Here is a 26,373-nt window from a genome sequence, read left to right on the forward strand (position 1 = left end):
CGATGGATGGTCAACTTGATGCTGCCCAGTATATACATATTATAAGCAATGTTGCGGTCCCATAAATGCGACGACTATATCCTGAGAGAGTAATCTGTTTCCAGCGGGACAGCCTCCTACACATGTCAACGATGGTGCAGGACTGGTTTGTAGAGTAGAATGAGATTTATCTTCTTAATTGAATTTTTTCTGCATTAGACCTGAACTCTATTCAAAACGTAAGTGCAATAACGTAACTTGCCATACGAGGAAACTGGCCCGACCCCGCACCAAGAACCCATAATGATCTTCAGGACGTGACCCTAGCCACATAGAAGGAGGTGGCAGAAAATGAAAAATTTATTACCCACCTCATAGACTCCTCAGAAAATCACTTACTAACAACCGTGATACTTCTAACGCTCTTTATTCCACATCACAAAATGAAGCCTCTTACCTAGGTAAGAAATGCTACGAATGGTAAGGCGCCTTCTCGCATGTTTTTATAAGGTTTGCGACCGAACCGCCGAATCTTTCCATCAGTAAATGGGGTATGTTCTCAACTGACTCGGTCGTTTTAACCCCCTCCACTGACGGAGTGACTCGCTTCCTAATTCCGTATGTATAAAGCCAATACGGACTTGTAGCTGTCACGCCTTTGCGCTTACTGCTACGTATTTAAACCGTAAATAGCTCAGTCCTAATGGTAAGAGGTAGTAGTGAATTCACGTTGTTAATCTTTGAAGACAGCACAGCTGCCACAAGCTCAGCTCACTTTTACTCCACTCCTACCCTCGCCATTGCACCACATTAATTAGGTGCTGCATGGACCTTGCTAAATTCACTTGCGTATACATTTTTGACCGTTACTCGCCAGTATTTACCTAATGATTAGTACACTCCTAACCGGACTATTTCCGAAAGAGCTGTGATGATTGAACGGGTTCGATCCACGGCCTACAGTGCCCTACAGTTCACACGGTAACACTGTCTACCTGACCCACTTAACTTGGTAGTGAGCTTATGTATCCAATCACCACTGCTAGCAGCAGTGGATAATCCTATCAGCACGACGAGAGCAGCAGACTTACCGTCGAATCCTCCTGAAAATACTTATAACTACGGTCGCCAGCTCTGAAGGAGCAAAAGAATAAATCAATTTTTGGCTCGTTCCAAAGTGAAACGGCTTGAGTTGAATTTAAACTTAATTCTGAATATTACTCTTTCTGATCATTCTAGGTGATTCTACAAAGCAAATACTCTCTCAATTTCTGTGAGTTGGCTTGGTAATTACCACCAAGACAATTTATGCAACTTAGGTTAACAAAATTCTATCCTTCAACTTATTTAATGATTTTGGATATTACTCTTTGGACAATTGATATAGAATTAGTTAAGTGACTTTACTTGAAAGGTTACTCAGAAAAATTTAAGTAACTATAAATAGGCGACTCATTCTGGTGTGACCATCGCTCTTTTCAACATTCTTATACGCTAAAGTATTCTACAACCAAAAGAATTGTAAATGAAAGAGGCGATGGTGGCCTCAGTCTGATTTCACTACACTATGTTTCAGGTTACTACACTTTACAATGAACAACATGCGTCGTAATTTTACTCATTACTATATTCTGTCCTCTGCACTTGCACAAAAGAAAACTGGTATTCTCCTTTTACATGTATACAAAGTTCGACTTAACAATTGCAAGCAGTCTTGCCTTGGGTAGACGTGTCGGTGCTGGTGGTGAGATGCATGTGGCTAACGCAGCTCTTCACGCCTCCTGCCCTCAATGGCGGCTGGAACTACGAGCTGTAGCACTCGTACAAGCTACTGCACGTCCGCCATAAAATCTGGGCGCAGGAACTCTTACAATCAGCACCAGTGGCATAGAGACGGCTTCGACAACCATTCGTCGCGTTCCACTCCACAAACGGCGACGATATTCGCCTCTTCGCTGTTGCACAATCACTTTAGCGTGAGCACAGTTACGCACATCCGATCACGTCACCCTCCCCAGGCCATTCCATTGTTCAGTCCCTGTGTCTCCAGCTACCTCTAGCTACGCTCGTATCACCAAGAGTGGGAGCGTTCCCCTACCACCTTTTCACCGAAATCATTTAGTATTTAAGAATATTTATATTTATTACCCTGGAGTTCATACCAGTCACAATAATTTACTACTAGCGCCTTATAACATTAAATCATACAGTAATAACTTATAATTACCAAGAAAAAGAATACATTTGACTCCGAGAGCTTAGTGCATTGCCTGACAGGCAGCGCTAATTCCCAGTTCCGCCAATAGATGGCATCAGGGTGACACCAGCGCGCCCGTTTCTGACGTGCGGGCTCCAAATTACTGTCAGCCCACCATCATTTCAGTTCCGTTACACATGCCCCACTTCTTATTGAAGTATCTAACGGCGATAATTCAATAAGAAGTCTCTCCTATAATGAATCTGAAATTTTCGTTAAGCTTTTTACCAAGGGTTTTCCCTTTCTTACTGATACACCTCGGTACTTATATTACTTATTTAAAATTAAACACCAATTCTTTCTATCTTTCCTGCTTAACATTACATAAATGATTTACATATATTCTTTCCAATTTTCTTACTTCTAAACACAGTACACTTTAAACATCTTTCTTTACAAAAATTATAAATACACTTCTTTTATCTCAGGCAAGTAAAACACACGTTATGCGCCTATTATTTTATAGCCCGTCCTTTTCACTTTACCTCCTCACTTTTCTACCTCTTCCACAACACTTATTCACACATCTATTAAGGCTTTCTTAGAAGCTCAGTCTTTCCCAGTCTGTTTAGTCTCTACTTAAACTAGAAGTTTCCTTAGAATACTGCAACATATTTTAGTGAACATTTACCTTTCACATAGAACAAAAGAAACAAAACTATTTACATATTGGTTTACTTTAATATTTATTTATATATTTATTTTCAATCTGGTAAAATTCGTGGTTCATACCTTTTGAGATCCACTATGTTTCTTACTCCCAGGCGTTTGCCTGTTAATGGGTACTCTAAATAATAAGCATTCACATTGGGTATAGACACTATTTTAAATGGTCCTTTATATATATATTTAAATTTGCTGATCTCGTTATTAATTTCACTTGACTTTTCATGTGTTTTTACAAGAACGAGATCACCTATTTTGAATTTAGGATTCCTTACCTTTTCGTCATGCCGACGAATTCTCGCATCTGCTTGTTTTCTCATCTTGTTTTTTACTAAGTTCTTTTTACTATCATAATCTAATTCAACTCTATCTGGAAATTCTAGTAGGTCTTCTACTAGACTTTTACTTCTCGTCTTTTTCAGGATTTCTTCTGGAGTAAATCCAGTGCTCTCGTTTGTTAATGAATTCATGATTCCTTCGAATTCACTCACATACATGCCCCACTTCTTGTGGTTACTATGGCAGTACGTCCTAAATAACCGACCTATCTCACGTATATATCTTTCTGCCGGATTGCTTGATGGGTGATAAGCTGAGATATGAACCACTTCTACCTGTTTCTCAGTTATCCCAGCCTTCCACATTTTTGAGCAAAACTGAACACCATTATCTGATAGTATTCTCTTTGGCTTCCCTACTTTCACAAAATAATCACACACCATTTTATCATACACAGCTCTGGCAGTAGCTTTTCTCAAGGGATATAGCTTTATATACTTTGAGAAAAGTTCAACTGCTACAAATATGTACACAAAACCCCCCATGGTTTTCGGTAATGGTCCAAAGATATCTACTGCTACTATTTCTAATACTTCATCATGTTTTATTGATTGCATGGGCCCTTGATTAGTTGCATTTGTTACTTTCGCCTTTTGGCATAGATCACAAGATCTTATCCTCTGTGCTACCCTTCGTGCCATGTTGTTAAAGGTAATGCATTCATCTAACTTATCGGTACACTTCCGTGCACCACAATGGCCATATGCCAAGTGAACATAATCTATCAGCACTTCAGTGTGTTGTTCCGGCCAACATACTCTCCACTTCCCTGGATTATTTAATCTTTGAAGATACAGTACACCTTTATGCATTTTATATGAAGCCCTTATGTTAGTTGCGTCCGGATTGTCAAACTTGACCTTTACCGACTTGAGTGCATCATCATCACTTTGATATCTTCGCATATTCCGACATATTTCCCCAATTTTTTCTCTTCCTTCCGCTTTTTTGAAGTAATTCACCTCAAAAACATCTTCCCTAATCTTTACACTTTCTAGTGTCTCACATCCTTCCGGTAATCTCGACAAAGCATCCGGTACTGCATGTTCTTTCCCTTTAACATACTTGATCTCTATATCAAATTGTTGTAAAAACAGCGCCCATCTGGTCAACCTGTTATGTAACAATCTGCAGTCCTTCAAAAATATTAAAGCTTTGTGGTCTGTATGGACCACAGTCTTATGTCCCCATAAGAAAAGTTGAAATTTCCTAAAACCCCATACTATAGCTAAAGCCTCCTTCTCTGAAACCGTATAGTTTCTTTCGTACTTAGACATGGTTCTACTCGCAAATGCTATTTGTCTATGAGTTTTTTCCCCATCTATCATTACCTCCTGAAATATGGATACTCCCAATCCATAATCTGAACTATCTGTTGCCATGTGGAATGGTTCACACAGGTCAGGGTGCCATAACTTTATGTTTTTAGCCAAATTGTCTTTTAGCCAGTTGAATGCTGTTTCACATTCCTCAGTCCATATATACACACTGTTCTTCTTAAGTAGGTTGTTCAGATGTGGGCTATTGAACACCTGATCATCCACATACTTACGATAAAAAGAACAAAGTCCTATAAACGACTTTAGTTGTTTTTTATTCTTGGGAGCCGGACAATTTCTTATTGCTTTGACTTTATCGGGATCCTTTTCAATTCCCTCTGGTGTTACTATGTGACCTAAAAACTTTATTTCTTTCTTCACAAACTCGCATTTTTTCAGGTTCAGGGTCATTCCTCCTTTAATTAAAGCTTTGAACACCCTGTCGCATAACTCCATGTGCTCTTCCCATGTCCTTGTAGCAATTAACAGATCATCTACATAAACCGTGATTAGCGAACTAAGTTCACTCCCTAAAATTTTGTCTAAAGCCCGAATGAACACTAAAACGGAAGTATTTAGGCCAAATGGTACCACTGTGAAATGGTAGCATTTTCCATTGAATAAAAATGCCGTGTACTTCCTAGACTCCTCACTTAATGGGATTTGCCAGTATCCTGCAGTTAGGTCTAAACTAGTCATGTACTTTACACCATTAAACTTCTGCAATAAATTATCTATGTTCTCTGGACGATCCAACTCCCTCTTCACTACTTTATTCAGAGTACGAGCATCTATCACTATTCGTACACTTCCATCCTTCTTACCTACTATCACCAGTGGTTTATTATATGGGCTAGAACTCCGTTCAATGACCCCACATGAAACCATTTTATCTATTTCTTTTTGAACTGCTTCTTTCTTAGACAAGGGTACATTATATGGTGGTTTAAAGAAAGGTTCATGCTCCTCTACCTCCATGCAGTACTCATAATTTATCACTCGTCCCGGTTTGTCCGAAAATACCTCCTGATTTTCTTTCAGAATTTGCCATAGATCCTCCCTTTGGGCATCAGATAGTCCTTCCGTTTTTTCCACTACATTTCGAAGGAGTGTCTCCTTATTTCCATCTTCAACTATCTGCCTCACCAGAAACCAATCGAATTTTTGACCTATTCCTGAATCATGATCATCTCTAATTTCTACCCATGTCAGCTGGTTCTCTTCCATTACTCTAGATGATTCAAATGGTATTTCTAATACCGCACTATCAACTTAACAAACTATTATCCCTTTGTCACAATCTATAATTACTTTCTGTTTTATTAACCAGTCAATGCCTAAAATGATCTCGGCACTGAGCTCTGGAACTACTAAAAATGCATTCGAAAATTGCTTGTTTTTTTATCTTAAATTCCATCATCACTTGATGTTTAACAGGTTTACTACATTTCTCTGTCGCCCCTATCACTTTAACACCTGTTACTGGCATCATGACTACTCCTCGTTGCTCTTTGATCATCTCAAAAAATGCATGCGAAATAGCACTTATTTGAGCACCCGTATCCAACAATACATATAAATCGTACCCACATGCATTAATGGGCAGGATTGTTTGCATCCTATTGTCCTCTTTCATACTTTCTTTATCTTCCCATAATAAATGCTTTTCCACCGCCAAGTCTTGCCATATTATTTTTCCGGTTTTTATACTGACCATTCCATCTGGAGGTTTCTTTCTCCTTTTCATCCTAAATTCTTTCACCACTTTTTCCAGTAGTCCTTCGTCTAGGCTCTTTAATGCCATCTCGTTCTCATTCGAATCTGTCATGCCTGAACTCTCGGTTGCGGGATCGGAAACTTCCTCTACTTCTTTTTCTCCCAGGATGCTTTCTGATGATTCTGACGATAATTCCTCCTCCTTAGAAATATGACCTTCTTCGGATTCAAATAATTCTCGCAAATTATAATCCATTTCTCTACTTTCCCTTTGTTAGATAGTGCATTCGCCACTCTTACTTTCGTTATTTTCCCCTACTAATGGAATTCCAGTCTCACTCAACTCATTTGCTTCAGTACTACAGGGATCACAACACTCTTTCTCTTGGTTGGATACACTTTCTCTAATTTCCTTAAAAGAATCTTCATCACAGTCATGTACTCTTGCTGTCACTAGGTACACATCATAATCGGTATGACTCTGTGACACCGTCATATTCGGGTCCAAACTAATCACTTGAGTGGAAGATCTTTCTAATTATGCTGGCTGACGTTTGAGCTGATGTACATATTCTGCATACGAGGTAATTTCTGAATCGGCATGCGTCTCTGCACTATGCCCCTTTTTCTTATCCACCCTTTCCTCTTTAATTACTTCTCGATGCGATTCGTCGACTATTCGTATGAACCTTTTACCATAAGTCACATCACTCCTCCCTTGCCCCTGCCTCTCTGCACAGTTGCCATCCCTACCGACAAACAACGCCTTCTCTGACTCTTCCTTCATCAATTCGTCACTCTGACCTCGAATTGTACTTATTTCATTCACGTGAGCCTTCACATCCGACCGATATTCTTTTCCTACTTCATTTCCCTTAATAATTCCTCCCTGCTCTCTCTCCTCTGTTTGTATCCCTGCATTATACTTCGCAAAGTTTCGTTTATGTAACTGCTCTTCAGGCGAACGACGCACTATCCTACTATAGTACCGACTACTCCGATCTTCCCTGTATTTGGGCCATTTCTTTCTTTCCGCGCGCGTTAGGCCCTTGAGCTGCACGGTATTTAGTTTTCCTGATTTTGATAATGTATCCCGTTTCCCTGTTAGTGTCCTCTCCCTCGCTGAGAGTTACCTCCTCGACCTCTTCCTCTCATCATGTTAATTTGCGGTTCATTCCTACCACCTTTTACTATTCCATTCTGATTTCTGAAACCTCGAAACTCTCTAGTTTCACGCCACCTATCTTCATTCTCGATTTTTTCTAAAAATTCATCGAATGTTCGATGAGTGCCTCCTACATAACGCTTTGAATCGTCAGGTAGCTTTTTCCACAACTCCCACACTCTCCGATTCTGATCTACGATCTTTAAGATACTCCAAACACTTGAACCATCCTTCACAGTATTCTTTCATGAGCCCACGCCCATGTTCTGGCATTCTGGCGACAACGAATTCTCTCCACAACCTATCTCTCTGTTGTGTACTCCAGAATTCCTCAAGGAACTTTTCTTTGAAGTCTGTAAACTTCAAATTGTCGATATCCAAATTCAATCCCCAACGTTTAGCATGACCTGTTAAAGCGTCTATTACTAAATTAATTTTTTCTTTATCCGACATGTCTGTTGGTAAGACACGTTCACAATTTTTTATAAAATCCATTGGATGCCATCCACCTTGTTTCTTTTGAGGATCGTATTTTTCCTCCCTACTCAGTATTTCTGATTTTTGCGTTACCAGTGGGATACCACTACAGTTAAGAAACGTCTGATTCTGAACTTGCTGACTTAACAATTTTATCTCATTACGCAATGTATTTTCCTGCTCCTGCACAGATGCATCAAAACTCAACATGGTATTGCGGAGTGTTTCAATATCAGCTGCCGTTTCTTTAACAATCTCTTTCTTTACAACTGGTACTATCACCTGTAATTTACTTTCAATTATCGGTTCTAATTTTTCACTAACCAAAGGTTCCACTGATTTTTCTATTCTCTGAATTTCGGTATCAAATCTTTTCTCTATTTCTGTGACTTTTCTCTGAACATTTGTTATTTCAGCCCTAATGCTATTTACTGATTTGTTTACCTCTGTGATACGTTGGCTTTGCGTATTCAAAATATCTAAATTGGCTTTTATTTTACCAGATAGGTTTTCCTCCAATTGGGATATATGACTAGCCATTTCTGCTTTCAAACTAGCATTCCCTTCTCGAATTTGCGCCATCATCCTATTTAACAAACTTGTTAATTCCATATCCTCTCCCTTGTGACTTGCATCCACAGATACATTGGGTTCACTTTTCACTACCTTTGGTTTCACTTCCCGTTCCTCCTGTCTTGTGGGTGTGGATTCATCTATAAGATTTTCCAACCCTACAACAGTATCTATGGTCCCTAACTCTGGGTCTGACCTTGTAATGTTTTCGTCTTGCTTGTTACTATTCGACTCCATCTTAAGCTGCTGTATTTTGTGCCTAATAGAAATGTTTATTAAACCAAGTCTTACTTGTTTAACTCCTACTATTCGACTTTCTTTTGCTGCTTTGCAGGTTGTCGTCTTGAACTTACCAATTGTGGTATATTTGTCTACAACAGAATTTTAAATTTAAAATTTTCTTGAAACTACAAGTTTATATAAAACACTTTTATTGCAGCCATTATTCTACAAACTTGGTAAGTCCTGTCACGGTCGCCACATGCGACCGAACCGCCGAATCTTTCCATCAGTAAATGGGGTATGTTCTCAACTGACTCGGTTGTTTTAACCCCCTCCACTGACGGACTGACCCGCTTCCTAATTCCGTATGTATAAAGCCAATACGGACTTGTAGCTGTCACGCCTTTGCGCTTACTGCTACGTATTTAAACCGTAAATAGCTCAGTCCTAATGGTAAGAGGTAGTAGTGAATTCACGTTGTTAATCTTTGAAGACAGCACAGCTGCCACAAGCTCAGCTCACTTTTACTCCACTCCTACCCTCGCCATTGCACCACATTAATTAGGTGCTGCATGGACCTTGCTAAATTCACTTGCGTATACATTTTTGACCGTTACTCGCCAGTATTTACCTAATGATTAGTACACTCCTAACCGGACTATTTCCGAAAGAGCTGTGATGATTGAACGGGTTCGATCCACGGCCTACAGTGCCCTACAGTTCACACGGTAATACTGTCTACCTGACCCACTTAACTTGGTAGTGAGCTTATGTATCCAATCACCACTGCTAGCAGCAGTGGATAATCCTATCAGCACGACGAGAGCAGCAGACTTACCGTCGAATCCTCCTGAAAATACTTATAACTACGGTCGCCAGCTCTGAAGGAGAAAAAGAATAAATCAATTTTTTGGCTCGTTCCAAAGTGAAACGGCTTGAGTTGAATTTAAACTTAATTCTGAATATTACTCTTTCTGATCATTCTAGGTGATTCTACAAAGCAAATACTCTCTCAATTTCTGTGAGTTGGCTTGGTAATTACCGCCAAGACAATTTATGCAACTTAGGTTAACAAAATTCTATCCTTCAACTTATTTAATGATTTTGGATATTACTCTTTGGACAATTGATATAGAATTAGTTAAGTGACTTTACTTGAAAGGTTACTCAGAAAAATTTAAGTAACTATAAATAGGCGACTCATTCTGGGGTGACCATTGCTCTTTTCAACATTCTTATACGCTAAAGTATTCTACAACCAAAAGAATTGTAAATGAAAGAGGCGATGGTGGCCTCAGTCTGATTTCACTACACTATGTTTCAGGTTACTACACTTTACAATGAACAACATGCGTCGTAATTTTACTCATTACTATATTCTGTCCTCTGCACTTGCACAAAAGAAAACTGGTATTCTCCTTTTACATGTATACAAAGTTCGACTTAACAATTGCAAGCAGTCTTGCCTTGGGTAGACGTGTCGGTGCTGGTGGTGAGATGCATGTGGCTAACGCAGCTCTTCACGCCTCCTGCCCTCAATGGCGGCTGGAACTACGAGCTGTAGCACTCGTATAAGCTACTGCACGTCCGCCATAAAATCTGGGCGCAGGAACTCTTACAATCAGCACCAGTGGCATAGAGACGGCTTCGACAACCATTCGTCGCGTTCCACTCCACAAACGGCGACGATATTCGCCTCTTCGCTGTTGCACAATCACTTTAGCGTGAGCACAGTTACGCACGTCCGATCACGTCACCCTCCCCAGGCCATTCCATTGTTCAGTCCCTGTGTCTCCAGCTACCTCTAGCTACGCTCGTATCACCAAGAGTGGGAGCGTTCCCCTACCACCTTTTCACCGAAATCATTTAGTATTTAAGAATATTTATATTTATTACCCTGGAGTTCATACCAGTCACAATAATTTACTACTAGCGCCTTATAACATTAAATCATACAGTAATAACTTATAATTACCAAGAAAAAGAATACATTTGACTCCGAGAGCTTAGTGCATTGCCAGTTCCGCCAATAGATGGCATCAGGATGCACTCCCTGGCAGTCTCACACCAGCGCGCCCGTTTCCGACGCGCGGGCTCCAAATTACTGTCAGCCCACCATCATTTCAGTTCCGTTACAGGTTTGTCCTTATGATACGTGTCAAAAAGTTGTTAATCCTGCTACTTCACACGGACTCACCCGTAATACACTGAACAGCCAGAGAAACTGGTACACCTGCTTAATATCGTGTAGGGCTCCTCGAGCACACTGAAGTGGCGCAACACGACGTGGCTGGACTCAACGAAGTCTGAAGTAGTGCTGGAGGGAACTGACACCACGTATCCAGCGGGGCTGCCCATAATTCCGTAAGAGGACGAGGGGGTGGAGATCTCTTTACACATTGCAAAGACGGCTTGCTGTTAAGATCATTAAATGTATTGATGAGTAGAAGCTGAAAGGTGTGACAGTGCTCGTGGAAAAGATTACGGATTGCCCAAGGTCGAGTAAGTCAATGATGTGTAAATTACGACAGGAGAGATGTAACGCTGAGTGGAGTGGGATTCAAGTGCCTACACGCAACAAGATAGAGACAAGTGGCTACAATTTATATCGATTTACGATGTGGATAACTGTATCATTAGGCAGCCGTTTGTGCTATATTACGAAAAATACAAAGAATTACCAACTTTGCGAAAACTTCACAACTGCTGTTACACAAAACTGGACTTCAAGACTAGTGGGGAAGCTCGGAGCAGAATGATGCTGTCGAAGGGATTTGGTTTTAAAAGATTCCAAAATAAACAAGTCGTCAAGTGTGCGAATGAGAAGACAGTTTCAAAAAGGGCTTAATACACTGCCTGCCGAGACTAGGTGAAGTACCCTGGAGAGGAGGAAACTAAATGAAATTTCCCTGTTTGAGAGGGTAGAAAGTTAATTTTACAGTGAACCTAGCAGTATAAGCCCCCTGTGAGTGTCATAATGCCCTTGTATCCCTGTATAGTGGCTCGCCAACACAACTGAGGTACCCTGGATACTGGCACTGCCACTGGGCCGGAGCTGGTCCCACGTATGGGAGAGATCTGGGGATCTTGCCGGCCACAAGAGTACCTCAAAATCATACAGACGCGTGTCATATGTGCACTTGCATTATCCTCTTGAAAAATGGCACCACCATACTAACGAATGAGAGGTAGCGCATGAGAACACAGATGACTATGATGTACGGCTGTGCTGTCCACGTTCCCAAATTAATGAAAAAAACAAAGCAACTTGGTTAATACCACCGTCTCTGTAATGAACTGCAGTCACATGAACTTAGATTCTTTTTATATTTCCGTGTGTCAAGACAAAGTGTAACATCCCACCCGTCACTTATCTGGCTTTGGCGTGTGTTCACCCCAGGTAATTGACTAACAGATCAACAGACAGTGCAAAACTGCCGCAATATCAGATAACGCAAAGAAAGTAATTAGTCCCTGTGACTCCTGATTGAACTGTGGTGGCAGTGTTGACATTAATTGATTCAGAATTGATTCCTTTTCATTAAAAAGGGGTGCACATTGATGTTATATTCAGCTATTGAACACCAAATCCAAATGTTGAACATAAAATTAATTAAGAAAGTGACTTGGGATTTCAACTACTTGATTCAAAACAGATGCATTCGATTAGCACAAATTTATTTTAACTCTCGACCTTCAGCCATCACATTTCATGACTCTCCTAACAGGCAGTGGTAATAAATTGCGTTTACGTGGAGTAAAGTGCGATAAATAAAAATTAATTCCTATCGACTGACCCAGGCGTAATGCGAAGTGCGAGAAGAATTCTACAATACGCGGCCCGTGAAACCCTCGTGGAAACTTTGCCGACGTGATCCGACAAATTAATCAGTGGCCAAATTCGAGCCGGAGCGGGTGCAATATCACCGAATTCAGTGTGGCGGGTCGTCGTCGTTGTGTGGACGTCGGCCAACCTCGTGGTGCTGCAAGGCTGCACTCGTCTATTCACTCCTAGCTATCTTGCTCAGTTCATAGCTGAACGAAAACTTTCTATCACCGAGCTCAATCTTTCTGTTTGCTAAGTCCTAAACTGCAGAGATGTTCATTCTCTCTCAGGCAAGCTCAGTAAAGAACGCCACGTCCGCACTCTAGGCAAGCTGGACCGGAAGAGCGCTACGGAGACTTCTCCCAGTCCGCTCTTGGTCTCAGTTTCCCCTCCAGCAAAATCACTTACGCCAATTGCAGCGCAAGTCACATTAATTATGCGTCACTTCCTAGTGCCGACCAATGCCTGCTCTGGGAAGTGAACAAATTCCCACAAAATTTCCCTTCCTCTCAACTTCTGCTATTTAGCTCCTCCCAGGCTACCCATCAAGGTTAGCGTCGGCACAAAACACCAATTTTTCCGGAATTCTGACTCCCAGGAGAGTACTTCAAATTCCTTGGTCCTACATTCCCATCAGAGGCTGGCGTATTTCATTCTGTCGCTCTTCACCTGATTTACTTCAGACTCTGCAGACCATGAGTTCAGCATGAAGTTGCTATAGTCACGAACACGCATATATTGGCCTCTGTTGACCGCTCCACCGTAGCTTTGCACGGCTTTCTCGCATGTTTCACTGAAAATGGGACAACGGACATTTATCAACAGGTGTACAAGTTCTCCATCTGCTTCCTGGTACACCAGCATAGGGTCAACCACCCCGCCCTCACTATTACTCATCTTAAGGCAGCTCGAGGCCGCGCCCCGTTACAGCTTTCTCAGAGTTTGAGCCGTCCTAAGTTGCCTATTGACGCTTCCCTTTGCCGTTCCCCAGCACAGTCACGGTCAACTCTGAATACTTCCTTAGGATAGACTAGGCTCCAGTAAATCTACGCGTTTCCACAAAGTTTTCATGTCACGTGAATTACTTTAAACCACCACCCAACATTTTTGTTCAGCCCTAATGTTCACTCAATGTGAGTTTGGTGACCTTTAATGACTTCATGTAAGAGGCCTAGTTCTTGCCATCTTACAAAAGTTGCTAGGAACTACATGACCTACTGCAACAGAACATTGAGAAGATCACAATGAACTGGAGAAGATCTATTGGAACTAGGGAAATATTAGCAGTTTCTTTGAGGTAAGTTAATCAAAAATATACTCGCATCTATCTTATATGAACAGTAACCTACTTCAATATGTCAGTTAACATTTCAAACATAATAATAAGTAATATACATTACAAACACTAGTTATTATTTACAAATACCAATATCCAATATGATTGAGAATGGAACTCGTCATTGTCATAGAAGTGACGTAGATTTTCAAACGAATCATTGGCTGATGAGCCAATGGGATTCATACTGTGATAAACTGGGGCATATCTACCGAGCCATATGCCGTATTATTATTCATTCAGAAATACGGAGAATTATCAGACTGCAATGGAGAGCGGAGAGTGGATACTCCATGTGAGTGAACAGGTGTACGAAGCTCTCTCATCTCTGTTGGTTGGTTGGTTGGTTTTGGGGAAGGAGACCAGACAGCGTGGTCATCGGTCTCATCGGATTAGGGAAGGATTGGGAAGGAAGTCGGCCGTGCCCTTTCAGAGGAACCATCCCGGCATTTGCCTGGAGTGATTTAGGGAAATCACGGAAAACCTAAATCAGGATGGCCGGACGCAGGATTGAACCGTCGTCCTCCCGAATGCGAGTCCAGTGTCTAACCACTGCGCCACCCCGCTCGGTCATCTCTGTTCTTACAAAGAGTGTAGCCAGCTCTTTCTACAGTATTGCTAGTGTTGTTGCCTGGAATTTTCTGAACATGTCAACATAAGTGAGAAACAAGTTATCTATGCCATCAAACTCACTTTTTGCAGATATTTGGCTACAGGCGACAGTTTGCAGACCATCACTTTTTATTTCTGCTTGGGTCGTTCAACTGTTCGCAAGATAGTGTGTGAAGTTTATCGAGAAATGTGGTGTCACCGCCAGACACCACACTTGCTAGGTGGTAGCCTTTAAATCGGCCGCGGTCCGTTAGTATACGTCGGACCCGCGTGTCGCCACTATCAGTGATTGCAGACGGAGCGCCGCCACACGGCAGGTCTAGAGAGACTTCCTAGCACTCGCCCCAGTTGTACAACCGACTTTGCTAACGATGGTTCACTGACAAAATACGCTCTCATTTGCCGAGACGATAGTTAGCATAGCCTTCAGCTACGTCATTTGCTACGACCTAGCAAGGCGCCATTACCAGTTACTATTGATACTGAATCATGTACCGACAAGAGCGACGTTCACCATTAATGGATTAAAGTTAAGTATTCCACCAGCTGCGTCCGTTTTTTCTAAATTCTAATTTCCTTGTCCTGTTCCAGACCTCACGCCAGCCTGCGTGAGCTAAAACGCGTGCCTTTCGGTTTCCTCTAGTAACACGGTGTTGGCTCTCCTGCCAACCACAACAAGAAATGTGGAACATTTTTCAGCCAATCTGTTTGTGTCCTCCAACGCCACAGTGTGGACCAAAGCTGAGGAAGATTTTTCAGCACTATGGGGTTTTCCGAATCGTGTTGGAAGCATAGATGGAAAACCCATCAAATTAAAATGTCCCAAGAATAGTGTACCTGACTACTATTGTTACAAAAATTAGTTTTCACTCGTTTTTTCAGCTTTGGTAGACCCACTCCAAAAGTTTTTGGCCGTTTATCTAGAAAACTATGGACGACATAGTGGCACTACTAGTTTTGAGAATTCAGTATTCTACCGACAATATATTGCTGGAAATAAAATTCTACCTCCAATCCCACTACACACAAATCCCCGTTTCTCACGTTATCGTTGGTGACGAAGGCTCTGCACTTCAAAGGTACCTAATCACACCTTATCCAAAAGCCGAAAAAAAATCTCAGGAAAAAAATGTTTCAATGTACAGCTCTCTCGAGCATGTCGTGTCGTTGGAAGCGCATTCGGTATATTGGCTACGAAATGGCGTGTATTTCTGAGAGCCACAGATACAGATGAGTTAGCTGCAGATTACATAGTTAAAGCAGCTTGCAGTTTGCATAACTTCATTGAAGAATGAGAGTGAATGTTCAGCTAATGATCAAAGTGAAGAAGTCATACGGCCTGTGCAAGCGGTGTTGCCAACGTATGCTACCAATCGGAGATCAACCCATGTTGCAATTCGAGTCCTCGAAACTTTTGCTGATTATTTTGTCAGTAGGACATAAATTCAATAGACATTGTTTGTTGTACTTGTCGGTGTACCTAATAATAAATAATAACTACATAACAAAATAATTTTGTGAAATAAAAACGTATTCGTACTTACTAGTGACATTCAGCTCTCCTGCAATCATGGCTCATGTTCCTGCTTTTTTCACATTTTTGTAGACACTCGTCTACGCAGATACTGGATGGTTCGCGCTGTCTGCTTCAGAAGCACGCTTTACAAATACATGAAACACGAGAACGAAGAAACAAAAGTTTACACAAATTAAGGGTAGATCGTGAACACGACCTCCTCCATTTGCCTTCGGGGAAATGAAGATGTGACGGTAGGATGACGTCCAGCGAAAGAAATAAAGTAATTTACGACCGCCGGACACAAAAAATGGGTGTTACCAGCAGGAAAAAGAGATATGTAAGCAGGTGCTGAGCAGCTGAGTATTTATTTGCTTATCTAATCTACCAGAACCATTTTTCACGAATGAAACATGAACATCAATTCACTTACGAAGTACCAGAGACTATCAGTTCCTTGCATAGATATTTAATCAACATCTCTGAACAGGCCGCTTCCTTATTGTCTAATTTCAGCTCCTATTCCGAAAAGCTCCTCGAGTATGAAATGTAATTATATGGTCATTTGGACAGTAAAGTCTGTTTCCTAACACGAAGATGCTTACTAACAGTATTATGGAAACAGAACAAAAGTTGCTTTCGATATAAATAATCCACTTCGGTAGATAAACTGCTTCATCACTGAGGCATCAGTTTAAATACTCCTTCCTCATACCATACGGTAACATGACGGGTCAACTCGTGTGCACCTGTTCACCAAATCTTAAGTTTTCAGCAACATTTCAGGATTCCTCCCGCATTCATCAAATCTTCACCATTAATTGCAAGAAGAGTTCGTTTAATGCCTTAATGTCTACGTTTGTCCTCATGTAAAAGCTGTATCACGGCTCCCACTTTTACGTTGACGGAACTAACAATCACAGAGTTCATTGTTAAAAATTACTACACAATGTGAACCGCGCTAAACAAAGCACGGCTCTTCACTGAACGCACAGAACGAGTAATATGCGGCGCTAGATAGTTGCGCAAACGTTCCTCAATTTCCCAATGTCCCTTCTTTCTTCAAGTGTGTTCATAACAAACAATTACGAGACTACTCCCAAAAGTAGGGTCTCCTTTTTTTTGTATAAGTACCGAACTCTGTTTAGAGTGCTTCACGCGCTGTGTCTAAACATGCGAACGCAGCGCTGAGGCGCTCAGGCTTTGCTTGGTAGCCGTTGAGAATGGAGCTCCCGTTGGATGTTACCGCCAAGTGCGAATTGCGCACAGTTATTCGGTTTTTGAACGCAAAGGGCACTGCACCGATTGAAATCCATTGCCAATTGACGGAAGTGCATGGTGAATCGTGCATGTGTGTCAAAAATGTTCGTAAGTGGTGTAGAGAGTTTGCAGCTGGTCGGACAGAAATTCACGACGAACAGCATGGCGGCGAGCTGGTATGACATGGGCATACATAAACTGCCACAGCGTCTACAAAAATGCATCGACAGAAATGGTGATTATGTCGAAAAATACACTCCTGGAAATGGAAAAAAGAACACATTGACACCGGTGTGTCAGACCCACCATACTTGCTCCGGACACTGCGAGAGGGCTGTACAAGCAATGATCACACGCACGGCACAGCGGACACACCAGGAACCGCAGTGTTGGCCGTCGAATGGCGCTAGCTGCGCAGCATTTGTGCACCGCCGCCGTCAGTGTCAGCCAGTTTGCTGTGGCATACGGAGCTCCATCGCAGTCTTTAACACTGGTAGCATGCCGCGACAGCGTGGACGTGAACCGTATGTGCAGTTGACGGACTTTGAGCGAGGGCGTATAGTGGGCATGCGGGAGGCCGGGTGGACGTACCGCCGAATTGCTCAACACGTGGGGCGTGAGGTCTCCACAGTACATCGATGTTGTCGCCAGTGGTCGGCGGAAGGTGCACGTGCCCGTCGACCTGGGACCGGACCGCAGCGACGCACGGATGCACGCCAAGACCGTAGGATCCTACGCAGTGCCGTAGGGGACCGCACCGCCACTTCCCAGCAAATTAGGGACACTGTTGCTCCTGGGGTATCGGCGAGGACCATTCGCAACCGTCTCCATGAAGCTGGGCTACGGTCCCGCACACCGTTAGGCCGTCTTCCGCTCACGCCCCAACATCGTGCAGCCCGCCTCCAGTGGTGTCGCGACAGGCGTGAATGGAGGGACGAATGGAGACGTGTCGTCTTCAGCGATGAGAGTCGCTTCTGCCTTGGTGCCAATGATGGTCGTATGGGTGTTTGGCGCCGTGCAGGTGAGCGCCACAATCAGGACTGCATACGACCGAGGCACACAGGGCCAACACCCGGCATCATGGTGTGGGGAGCGATCTCCTACACTGGCCGTACACCACTGGTGATCGTCGAGGGGACACTGAATAGTGCACGGTACATCCAAACCGTCATCGAACCCATCGTTCTACCATTCCTAGACCGGCAAGGAAACTTGCTGTTCCAACAGGACAATGCACGTCCGCATGTATCCCGTGCCACCCAACGTGCTCTAGAAGGTGTAAGTCAACTACCCTGGCCAGCAAGATCTCCGGATCTGTCCCCCATTGAGCATGTTTGGAACTGGATGAAGCGTCGTCTCACGCGGTCTGCACGTCCAGCACGAACGCTGGTCCAACTGAGGGGCCAGGTGGAAATGGCATGGCAAGCCGTTCCACAGGACTACATCCAGCATCTCTACGATCGTCTCCATGGGAGAATAGCAGCCTGCATTGCTGCGAAAGGTGGATATACACTGTACTAGTGCCGACATTGTGCATGCTCTGTTGCCTGTGTCTATGTGCCTGTGGTTCTGTCAGTGTGATCATGTGATGTATCTGACCCCAGGAATGTGTCAATAAAGTTTCCCCTTCCTGGGACAATGAATTCACGGTGTTCTTATTTCAATTTCCAGGAGTGTAGCTGTAAACTGATGTAAACCACTGTAGAAATAAACAGGTCTATGTACTTATATAAAAAAGGAGACCTTACTTTTCGGATTACCCTCGTATTTAAAATTTATTTTGGCTCTTCATTTATGTCAGATTTTAGATATCATGCTCAATGAAATATTTATAGCACCTTTATTTATTGATGCACAATGTAGTACAAATTATTCTTTTTAACTGACCAAATCATGCGATTTGATTAAACGTTGTAATAATTACATTGACAATATACTTTGCTGTAGCCAGTGCCGCACGAACTTTTATCTTAGGGTTACTATCCTATTTTCTCGTTCAACAACAATTACTGCAACTACCTGGCGTGTGCAGAAACGAAGAGTCTACAGGCAGATCAGAGGCAAAGTGCTAAACGTTGTTATACATCTTTTCCGTGGTAGAAGTGCAGGAAACGTCGCTAGTACACTTACAAAGCCCACCGAAATGTTACCGAAGAAGACTAAAGCGATTTATGGCATTTGTTTTAGCGAACTTCAGTTGTAATGAGCAACCGAAATATTTCGTAGCAGCCCAAGAGAGTCTTTCAATTTTTTCTTAATTTCCAGCATTTCCAGTCCTGTCTGTTTTTCCGTTTCGGCCTGGATGTAAAATTTCTACGTTTATTATATATTATGTGTTTGGCTTCCACAAACTGTTACGTGAATGTGTAATAAGTTTTGAGAGATTTCCAATTTCAGTGCTGTGCCGTCAATATTTCACAGACTGATATATATGTCTCAGCTATGAGACACGATTCACATTTTTTTCAGATGCTCGTGCATAAAGCTAGTGGACAGCAAGAGGTGTTATGTAGATTTTTGTTAACTGTTTCAATAGTGTAGTAGGCGACTTCGTTCCAAGACAAGTAGTATCCTCTGAACTAAACTGTTCTACGCGAAACTACCTGCGGAGAATGTGGTTCGTACTACGCTCGAAAGACATGAAAATCGGTCTCTACAATGTTAGATGTACAGTATAGAAGCTAGAAACAGGTGAAATGATTCCCATTCGCAGGCCATTAGCGAAACATATATGTAAAGATGTAGAAATTTAACATTCAGCTCAAAATGACAAATTTACTGGGCTAGATATTACGAAAATAATAAAACGACAAAAAACAAAAATGAGGATTCTCTTGGACTGACCCTAAATGATCAAAATCGTTTCGTTACTTATCACTGCTGGATGCCAATAAAATACCAGGTTACAAATCCGTTTAATTTCCCACTCTTGTTCAAAAATGTTCAAATGTGTGTGAAATCTTATGGGACTTAACTGCTAAGGTCATCAGTCCCTCAGCTTACACAATACTTAACCCAAATTATCCTAAGAACAAACACACACACCCATGCCCGAGGGAGGACTCGAACCTCCGCCTGGACCAGCCGCACAGTCCACGACTGCAGCGCCTGAGACCGCACGGCTAATCCCGCGCGGCTCACACCCTTGAATTATTCTTGCTTCTTTGGCGTTTCAACAATGTTCACAATTGTTGTGCTGTATTAGTAGGTGTAATTTTATGGATTAGTACTTAATATTTGTTTTGTATTTGTTTCTAAACTCGCAAACGTGTCGTATTAACATTGTAAAGAAAAATACCGTTACACCTAGGGAATGAGAAAATAAAAAATTATGGAACAATAGAAAAGAGTGTGTCACTGCAATGCAGTGTAGGTTTATCGTGCTCGAGGTATCTACAAGCGAAATAACGGAGCAAGCAAGAGATAGTAGCGCTAGTATCAAGCAGCACGGCTTCACCTGTTGCTTCCTTCAGTTTGGCAAACGCATTTTCAAGGAAATCCGTCGCCGCTGCAGCTGCCGTCTCTTCGGCCATCGTCTGAGCAGCATCGTTTGAACTCGTTGAGTCTTGATGTACCATAGGGCGACTCGTAGGAAAAATTCGTCTTTCTAAGCGCTCTAGCTCCAAACGTCGTTCCTCTACCTGCACTCTGATAATTGAAGCCGACTTGTAGCTGACGTTCTTCCATAAGATATAAAACTTTATATCTCACTTTAGCAGTACACACTCGCTGGACTATGTGACCAAAATTATCTGGACAGACGAACAAAATCAAATTTTGGTATATAACGAATTTTATATGTAAACCGCTTATCTTTACTGTGGTGTAGTCGTAGCCATCGACAACATTCTTCGTATTCACATAATTTTTGAGGGCCCTGTCATCACCATTTTAGCCTTACGTCAGTCTAAATATGTTTTACTGCACGGAGTTGCTAGTTTGACAATAAACAATCAAGGAGTAGATAGTGTGGTAAATAGGTATATTCACATAAGAAAAAGTGCGACTCTGGTTCTTATTACACGTGGTTGAATTTGGCGAGTAAAGCGTCAGAAAAGGTGTTCCCGTGAATTTGGTGGCACAAAGCTACTTCCAGGCAAGAAATTTTGGCTCCGTTCGCCGCCTAGGTTGCTGTCAATGTAGGATTGCTCTTAAGGCAAGCTCCTAGTCATACGCCATTGCTTACGTCCGGTCTGCGTATAGCGCTTTTCTGGGTAGTGTGGAAGACCGAAATCAGTGCTGGTGAAGTGTATTGTAGCGTCTGAGTGTTTGTGCAGAAATATGAAAACGAAAGATAGGGTGGAGATGAACTCCAATACTGGAACACAATCTACACCTGATCCAAAGAACCATAGGGACCAGAGAGTCTCTATTTGACGGAAGAACCACCTTCAGTCAACAACACATTGAGGAAAAGTCTGATCTATACGAGGGTATTGCCGCACATACCTCTGATTAATGAATGTATGCTACCACTTCACACGCGTAATCGTCAAAACCATTCGATGACAATTTTTATTACGTCGCTATTAATTTGCACGTTGTCTGCCATCGTGACCCCGCTGTTTGGCCCGTACCGCCAAAGAGACGAGTGAGGGGTTTAACTACACTTTTTTTTGGAAAGTTACCGAGAGTTTAATGAATTGCTTGAACTTGAGCTTTCAGTAGCCTCCCCAGAGAAATAAGTGGAACGGGTTTCAGGTGAAGATCTGCGGCTCTCTGGACACGGTCTCTTGCAGTACGACAGTGGAATCTGATACCAGCGTGCAACGGAGGAAATACAGGGCATCCACAATTAAAGTACCAGTTTCAAAACGCTGTAGAAAGAGAACCACTATTCAGAATGTCGTCAAATTTGAACAGAATATTATTGACGCAGGGGAAACATCATGGAACAAAAAAAAATTAACGAAACTTTTACCAGTAGATGGTACTGTAAGAGTCTTCACGTAAATAGGGTTGGCTATAAATGACAGATGAAGCGCAATACGACGGCTATGGTTCAAGTTGCCCATTAAACCATCAGTACTGTTCAATGTACATGAATGCACTAGTTCGGCAGTCAACAGTTGTGGTACTGTTAGTTAGGTAAGTCCATCCACCACGGTAAGGGCGTACCATATCGGATGGGAAAAATGGGTTTTTAATTATCCTGAGGCCAAAAATCGCACGAAAAACGAAATGAAATCGGTATTGAATTGTACTGGGGCCAAAACCAGCATAAAAAGCAAAAAGCCGTCGGGTTCAAATTATCGAGAGACAGGCGCAAGACATGTTCAATATGCTGTCAACCGTTTTCAGCCACAAGTTGAAATCGAGAAACAGCATGTTTCACAACAGGTCGAGTGTCTTGGGGGTTACATTCAGAATGCATTGCGCAATGCGTGCCTCCAATTCAGCTACGTTCGTAACTAGAAGACTGAACAGAACTTCTTTCAAATAACCTCACAGCCAGAAGTGACGCGCTTTATGATCAGGCTGTAGGGAAATGACGGATGATAATTGTAGCGTCTGTGTCGGCGTCCGCACCTGCTGCTGTGTAATGTGCGGCGGACCACCATCTCGCGTAAAAATGGTCCTACTGTAACAACAACGACGTTGTACTATTGTACATATAAATAATTTTTTTTTCCATCTGATTTTTCGTTAAACTTGAGTACTTGATGTTCTGATTTCATTTGTTTTCTTGTTTCGTGTCATTGTGTTAAGAAAACTGTAAACAAATTTTCAATGTGAATATTAATGTTTATGTCAAATGTCAAGCAATATTGTAATAGAATTGAAAGGTAACAAATGTTGAAACTGTTGTAACATGTTTAAAATTGTAACTGTGCGTCTGGTCCATACGTAGGCAATGTGTTAGGATATGTGGAATGCAAAACCTCGGGTGAATACCCGGCCTGTAAGGGAGCGGTAAAAGGTGGATGGCAGGCGAGCGCGGGAAAATGCGCATGGGCACTGCACGGCACAACGGGCTCAGCTGTAGCAGTAGTAGATGGAGTTTGGCATTGGTCTGAGCAACACGTTCTGGAGCGAGGAGGCTCTCTTGGAAGACGTAGTTTCATTGAGCCTCGGGTATGCCGTTCCAACGCCCATACGGCATGGCAAAATTCCATAGGCACTAAACGGAAAAGTATTGCGACGCTAAGAAGAATTAAAGTGCCGATACGTCAAGAGCCATAGCTGTGGTTGTATGTGTGCTCTGTGCCTCGCCATCTCGCCGCCGCCAACCGCCGCATCGATACAAACCGGTTGAAACTTTTAGTACTGTATTCGTATGGACCAGTGTTACTTTTGTTCCATACTGTTCAATAACAACTTAAATTTTACCAGAACTTTCCTATCATTTAATTATCCTCACAACTAACCTAGATAGGGTTCTTTCCAAATGTTGTGCAATCCGAGTGTCCCGAAATGAAAAATTAAATTTTGTGTTAATAATAATTACTTGCAGACCTAACTATGTTAGAATGGTGTTTAAAGAATTGTTTTGTTAATGAACCAGTAAATGAATAACGAAGGTCTGACAAAGTTGGAAGATAACTTTAATATTGATTTAGTAATGAAGTTAAATTATTTCGAGACAGATATAAAGGTATTTAAATGAGTAGGAAATAAGATAAAGAGAGTAGTAACTCATATATTGGAAATCTTGAGCGCATAATGGTGTCAGTAATTAATTTTTTTTTTTATACAGTGATCATAACAGTTTCAGGGTCCCCCCCCCCTTTTTTTTATTCATTTGATTTCTGAAGTGTTTTAAACTGATTTGACCAGCAGAGTTAAAGTCAATATAAAAGCCAAAATTTATCAGTGTTTTACCTTTATCAAAATTGACATTGTGTGTGTGATTCGAAAGTGCTATTTCTAGGGTAACCTACGCCAGATTTTAATCAGATCAATAGACAGTACGAAGTTTTGTAGTATACATTATAGTGTAGTGTTGTGTATTTATAGTTTTTCCATATTAGTACAGAACGTGAAACTATCAGTTCAGTAGATTTTCTGGTTCTAAAATTTACTATATTACATGTTGTTTTGCATGAACGTACATCAACTTGTACAGAGAAGAAACTCAGTTAATGCCTAATTAGGCTGGCGACCGTATTATTAACAAATTGGTAGCATCTTCTGTGTTGCTTTTTGTCCGTCCTGACGTGTAGTTGTATTTCGGACTTATTTGACGTATCATTGTTATTACAGAGTGGGTGTAAGTCTGATTTGCCACCATTCAGGTACACGCGGTCAATATATATACAAAAATCCTGTCTTGTAAAGTGAACCCCATTCACTTATCATAGTACAGGGTTTAATGAGTATTGTGTGCCCCAAGCGCACGTTACACTACCCATACAACCACGCTGTTCAAGAGTTAGAATGGCGGTGCTGCGGAAAAGACTCTCATAGCATTTACCAGTGACTACATATAACAGGACCGGCAGGACTCCTTCCTCGAAAAAATATGGCCCTATGATAAATGATGCCGTCAACTCGCATTTGCAGAATGAAGTGGTACCTGCTGATGTGCCTGCGGATTTTACATTGCTCGTGTTCTGCAATTCTGTGTATTGACATGTTCTAGGAGATGGAAATTGGCTCGGCCTGTCCACAGAACGTTCCTTGACCATTCAGTGTCCTCTTCCATGCGAGCAAGAAATTCTAGAGCGAACATTGGTCTTGCTGGCAGGTTTGCAGCAAGCAACTCATGAGTATGGGTAACTTTGTACGGATAGCGATGTAGGATGTTTCGCAGGAATTTATGCAGCGTGCTCGCAGTCATGTCCAACGTTCGGTCAATTCCGCATGCACTGCATTTTTTCACACCACCGCTCGGCCTATCCTGCAGTAAAATGAAATGAAATGATTGTACGGTATTGCTGGCCATGAGGCCCCATCCGGGGAAGATCGGCCGCCGAGTGCGAGTCTTGCTGCAGTCGACGCCACATTGGGCGACTCGCGTGCCGACGATGAGGATGAGATGATGATGAGTATAACACAACACCCACTCCACGAGCGGAGAAAATCTCCGACCTGGCCGGGAATCGGCCCCGGGGCCCGCTGCATGGGATGCAAGCACGTTACCATTCAGCTAAGGGGGCGGATCGTCCTGGAGTATTGTGGCCGCATTTTCGACACACATTGGATCAACTGCTTTTCTCCCTCTGCCTCATTCCACTTCATAAGATACTGTCTTTTCGGATTTTGTAATCATTTTCTCCATACCTTTAGCCAACATCGGACCAATGCCTTGTTTCATACTCTTCAACGCCCAGTATTTCTGCTGGGCTACTGGTGCACACTCCCCGTCCTTGTAAAAGAGCTTTACCAGTAGCGTGCGATCCTTCATGGAGACAATCACGTTGCGCGTCTCGGACGCAAACTGACGAACAGCCGTATTCGCACCTCTGTTGATGTGCGAATTCTGAGGATTACAGTCGGATAATTTTTTATGTTTGTTTGTTTGTTCAATGACGTTTCCCTCTGTATTAGTATTATACTATTCAAATCTGACGTCATTCTGAGCAGTTGGTCTCTTTCTACAGTGTTTTGAAACAAACTTCAATTATGGGCTGATAGCAACAGACACTTCGGTATAACACAGTGATGTACCAAAGTGATGTACCAAAGTCATGGATAGTAGCTTGTATGTACGTAAGTGGTCAAAGCATCGCACGCGAGTTGAATTAAAAAGCAATTTATCAGTTGGATTCTTTGCGATATTTCCATTAACGCGCTTAGTCTAATGCCAACGATGCAACTTACGCGAGATCCAATGCAGAACTGCAGTTGAAGCAAAATTAATAGGAAATTCCATATCGGAAATTATTCGATCTTCGCACAGTCTTCTAACAAAAATGTCAAATGTAGCGAGAGTAACAACTAAAAGAGAGCATCTCGTAGCTTGTACACACTAACGATCTGCCACGCTTGTTTTACTGTCATTTGCTGCCGACATCTGAGAAAATTCGTCTGTGGTGACAAATAAGCGACATGCATCATTTCACTTCCACAACAAATGATTTCTGACAGAAGTGTCGCCTCGCGGATTGGCCGTGCGGTTTGAGGTGCCATGTAACGAATTGCGCGGCCCCTCCCGCCGGAGGTTCGAG

The 26,373-nt window shown here is 42.2% G+C and overlaps 1 protein-coding gene across 1 annotated transcript in view; it reads right to left on the bottom strand.

Annotated features, from left to right (window-relative positions):
* Positions 1 to 26,373, bottom strand: part of LOC124555822 (outer dynein arm-docking complex subunit 3) — a 314,791-nt gene that overhangs the window by 131,920 nt on the left and 156,498 nt on the right. The window contains exon 7 of the mRNA XM_047129889.1: positions 20,721 to 20,909. Coding sequence (XP_046985845.1) covers positions 20,721 to 20,909 — 189 coding nt within the window. The remainder of the gene's footprint in view (positions 1 to 20,720; positions 20,910 to 26,373) is intronic.

The sequence above is a fragment of the Schistocerca americana genome, chromosome X, assembly GCF_021461395.2.
Source record: "Schistocerca americana isolate TAMUIC-IGC-003095 chromosome X, iqSchAmer2.1, whole genome shotgun sequence".
Taxonomy (NCBI): domain Eukaryota; kingdom Metazoa; phylum Arthropoda; class Insecta; order Orthoptera; family Acrididae; genus Schistocerca; species Schistocerca americana.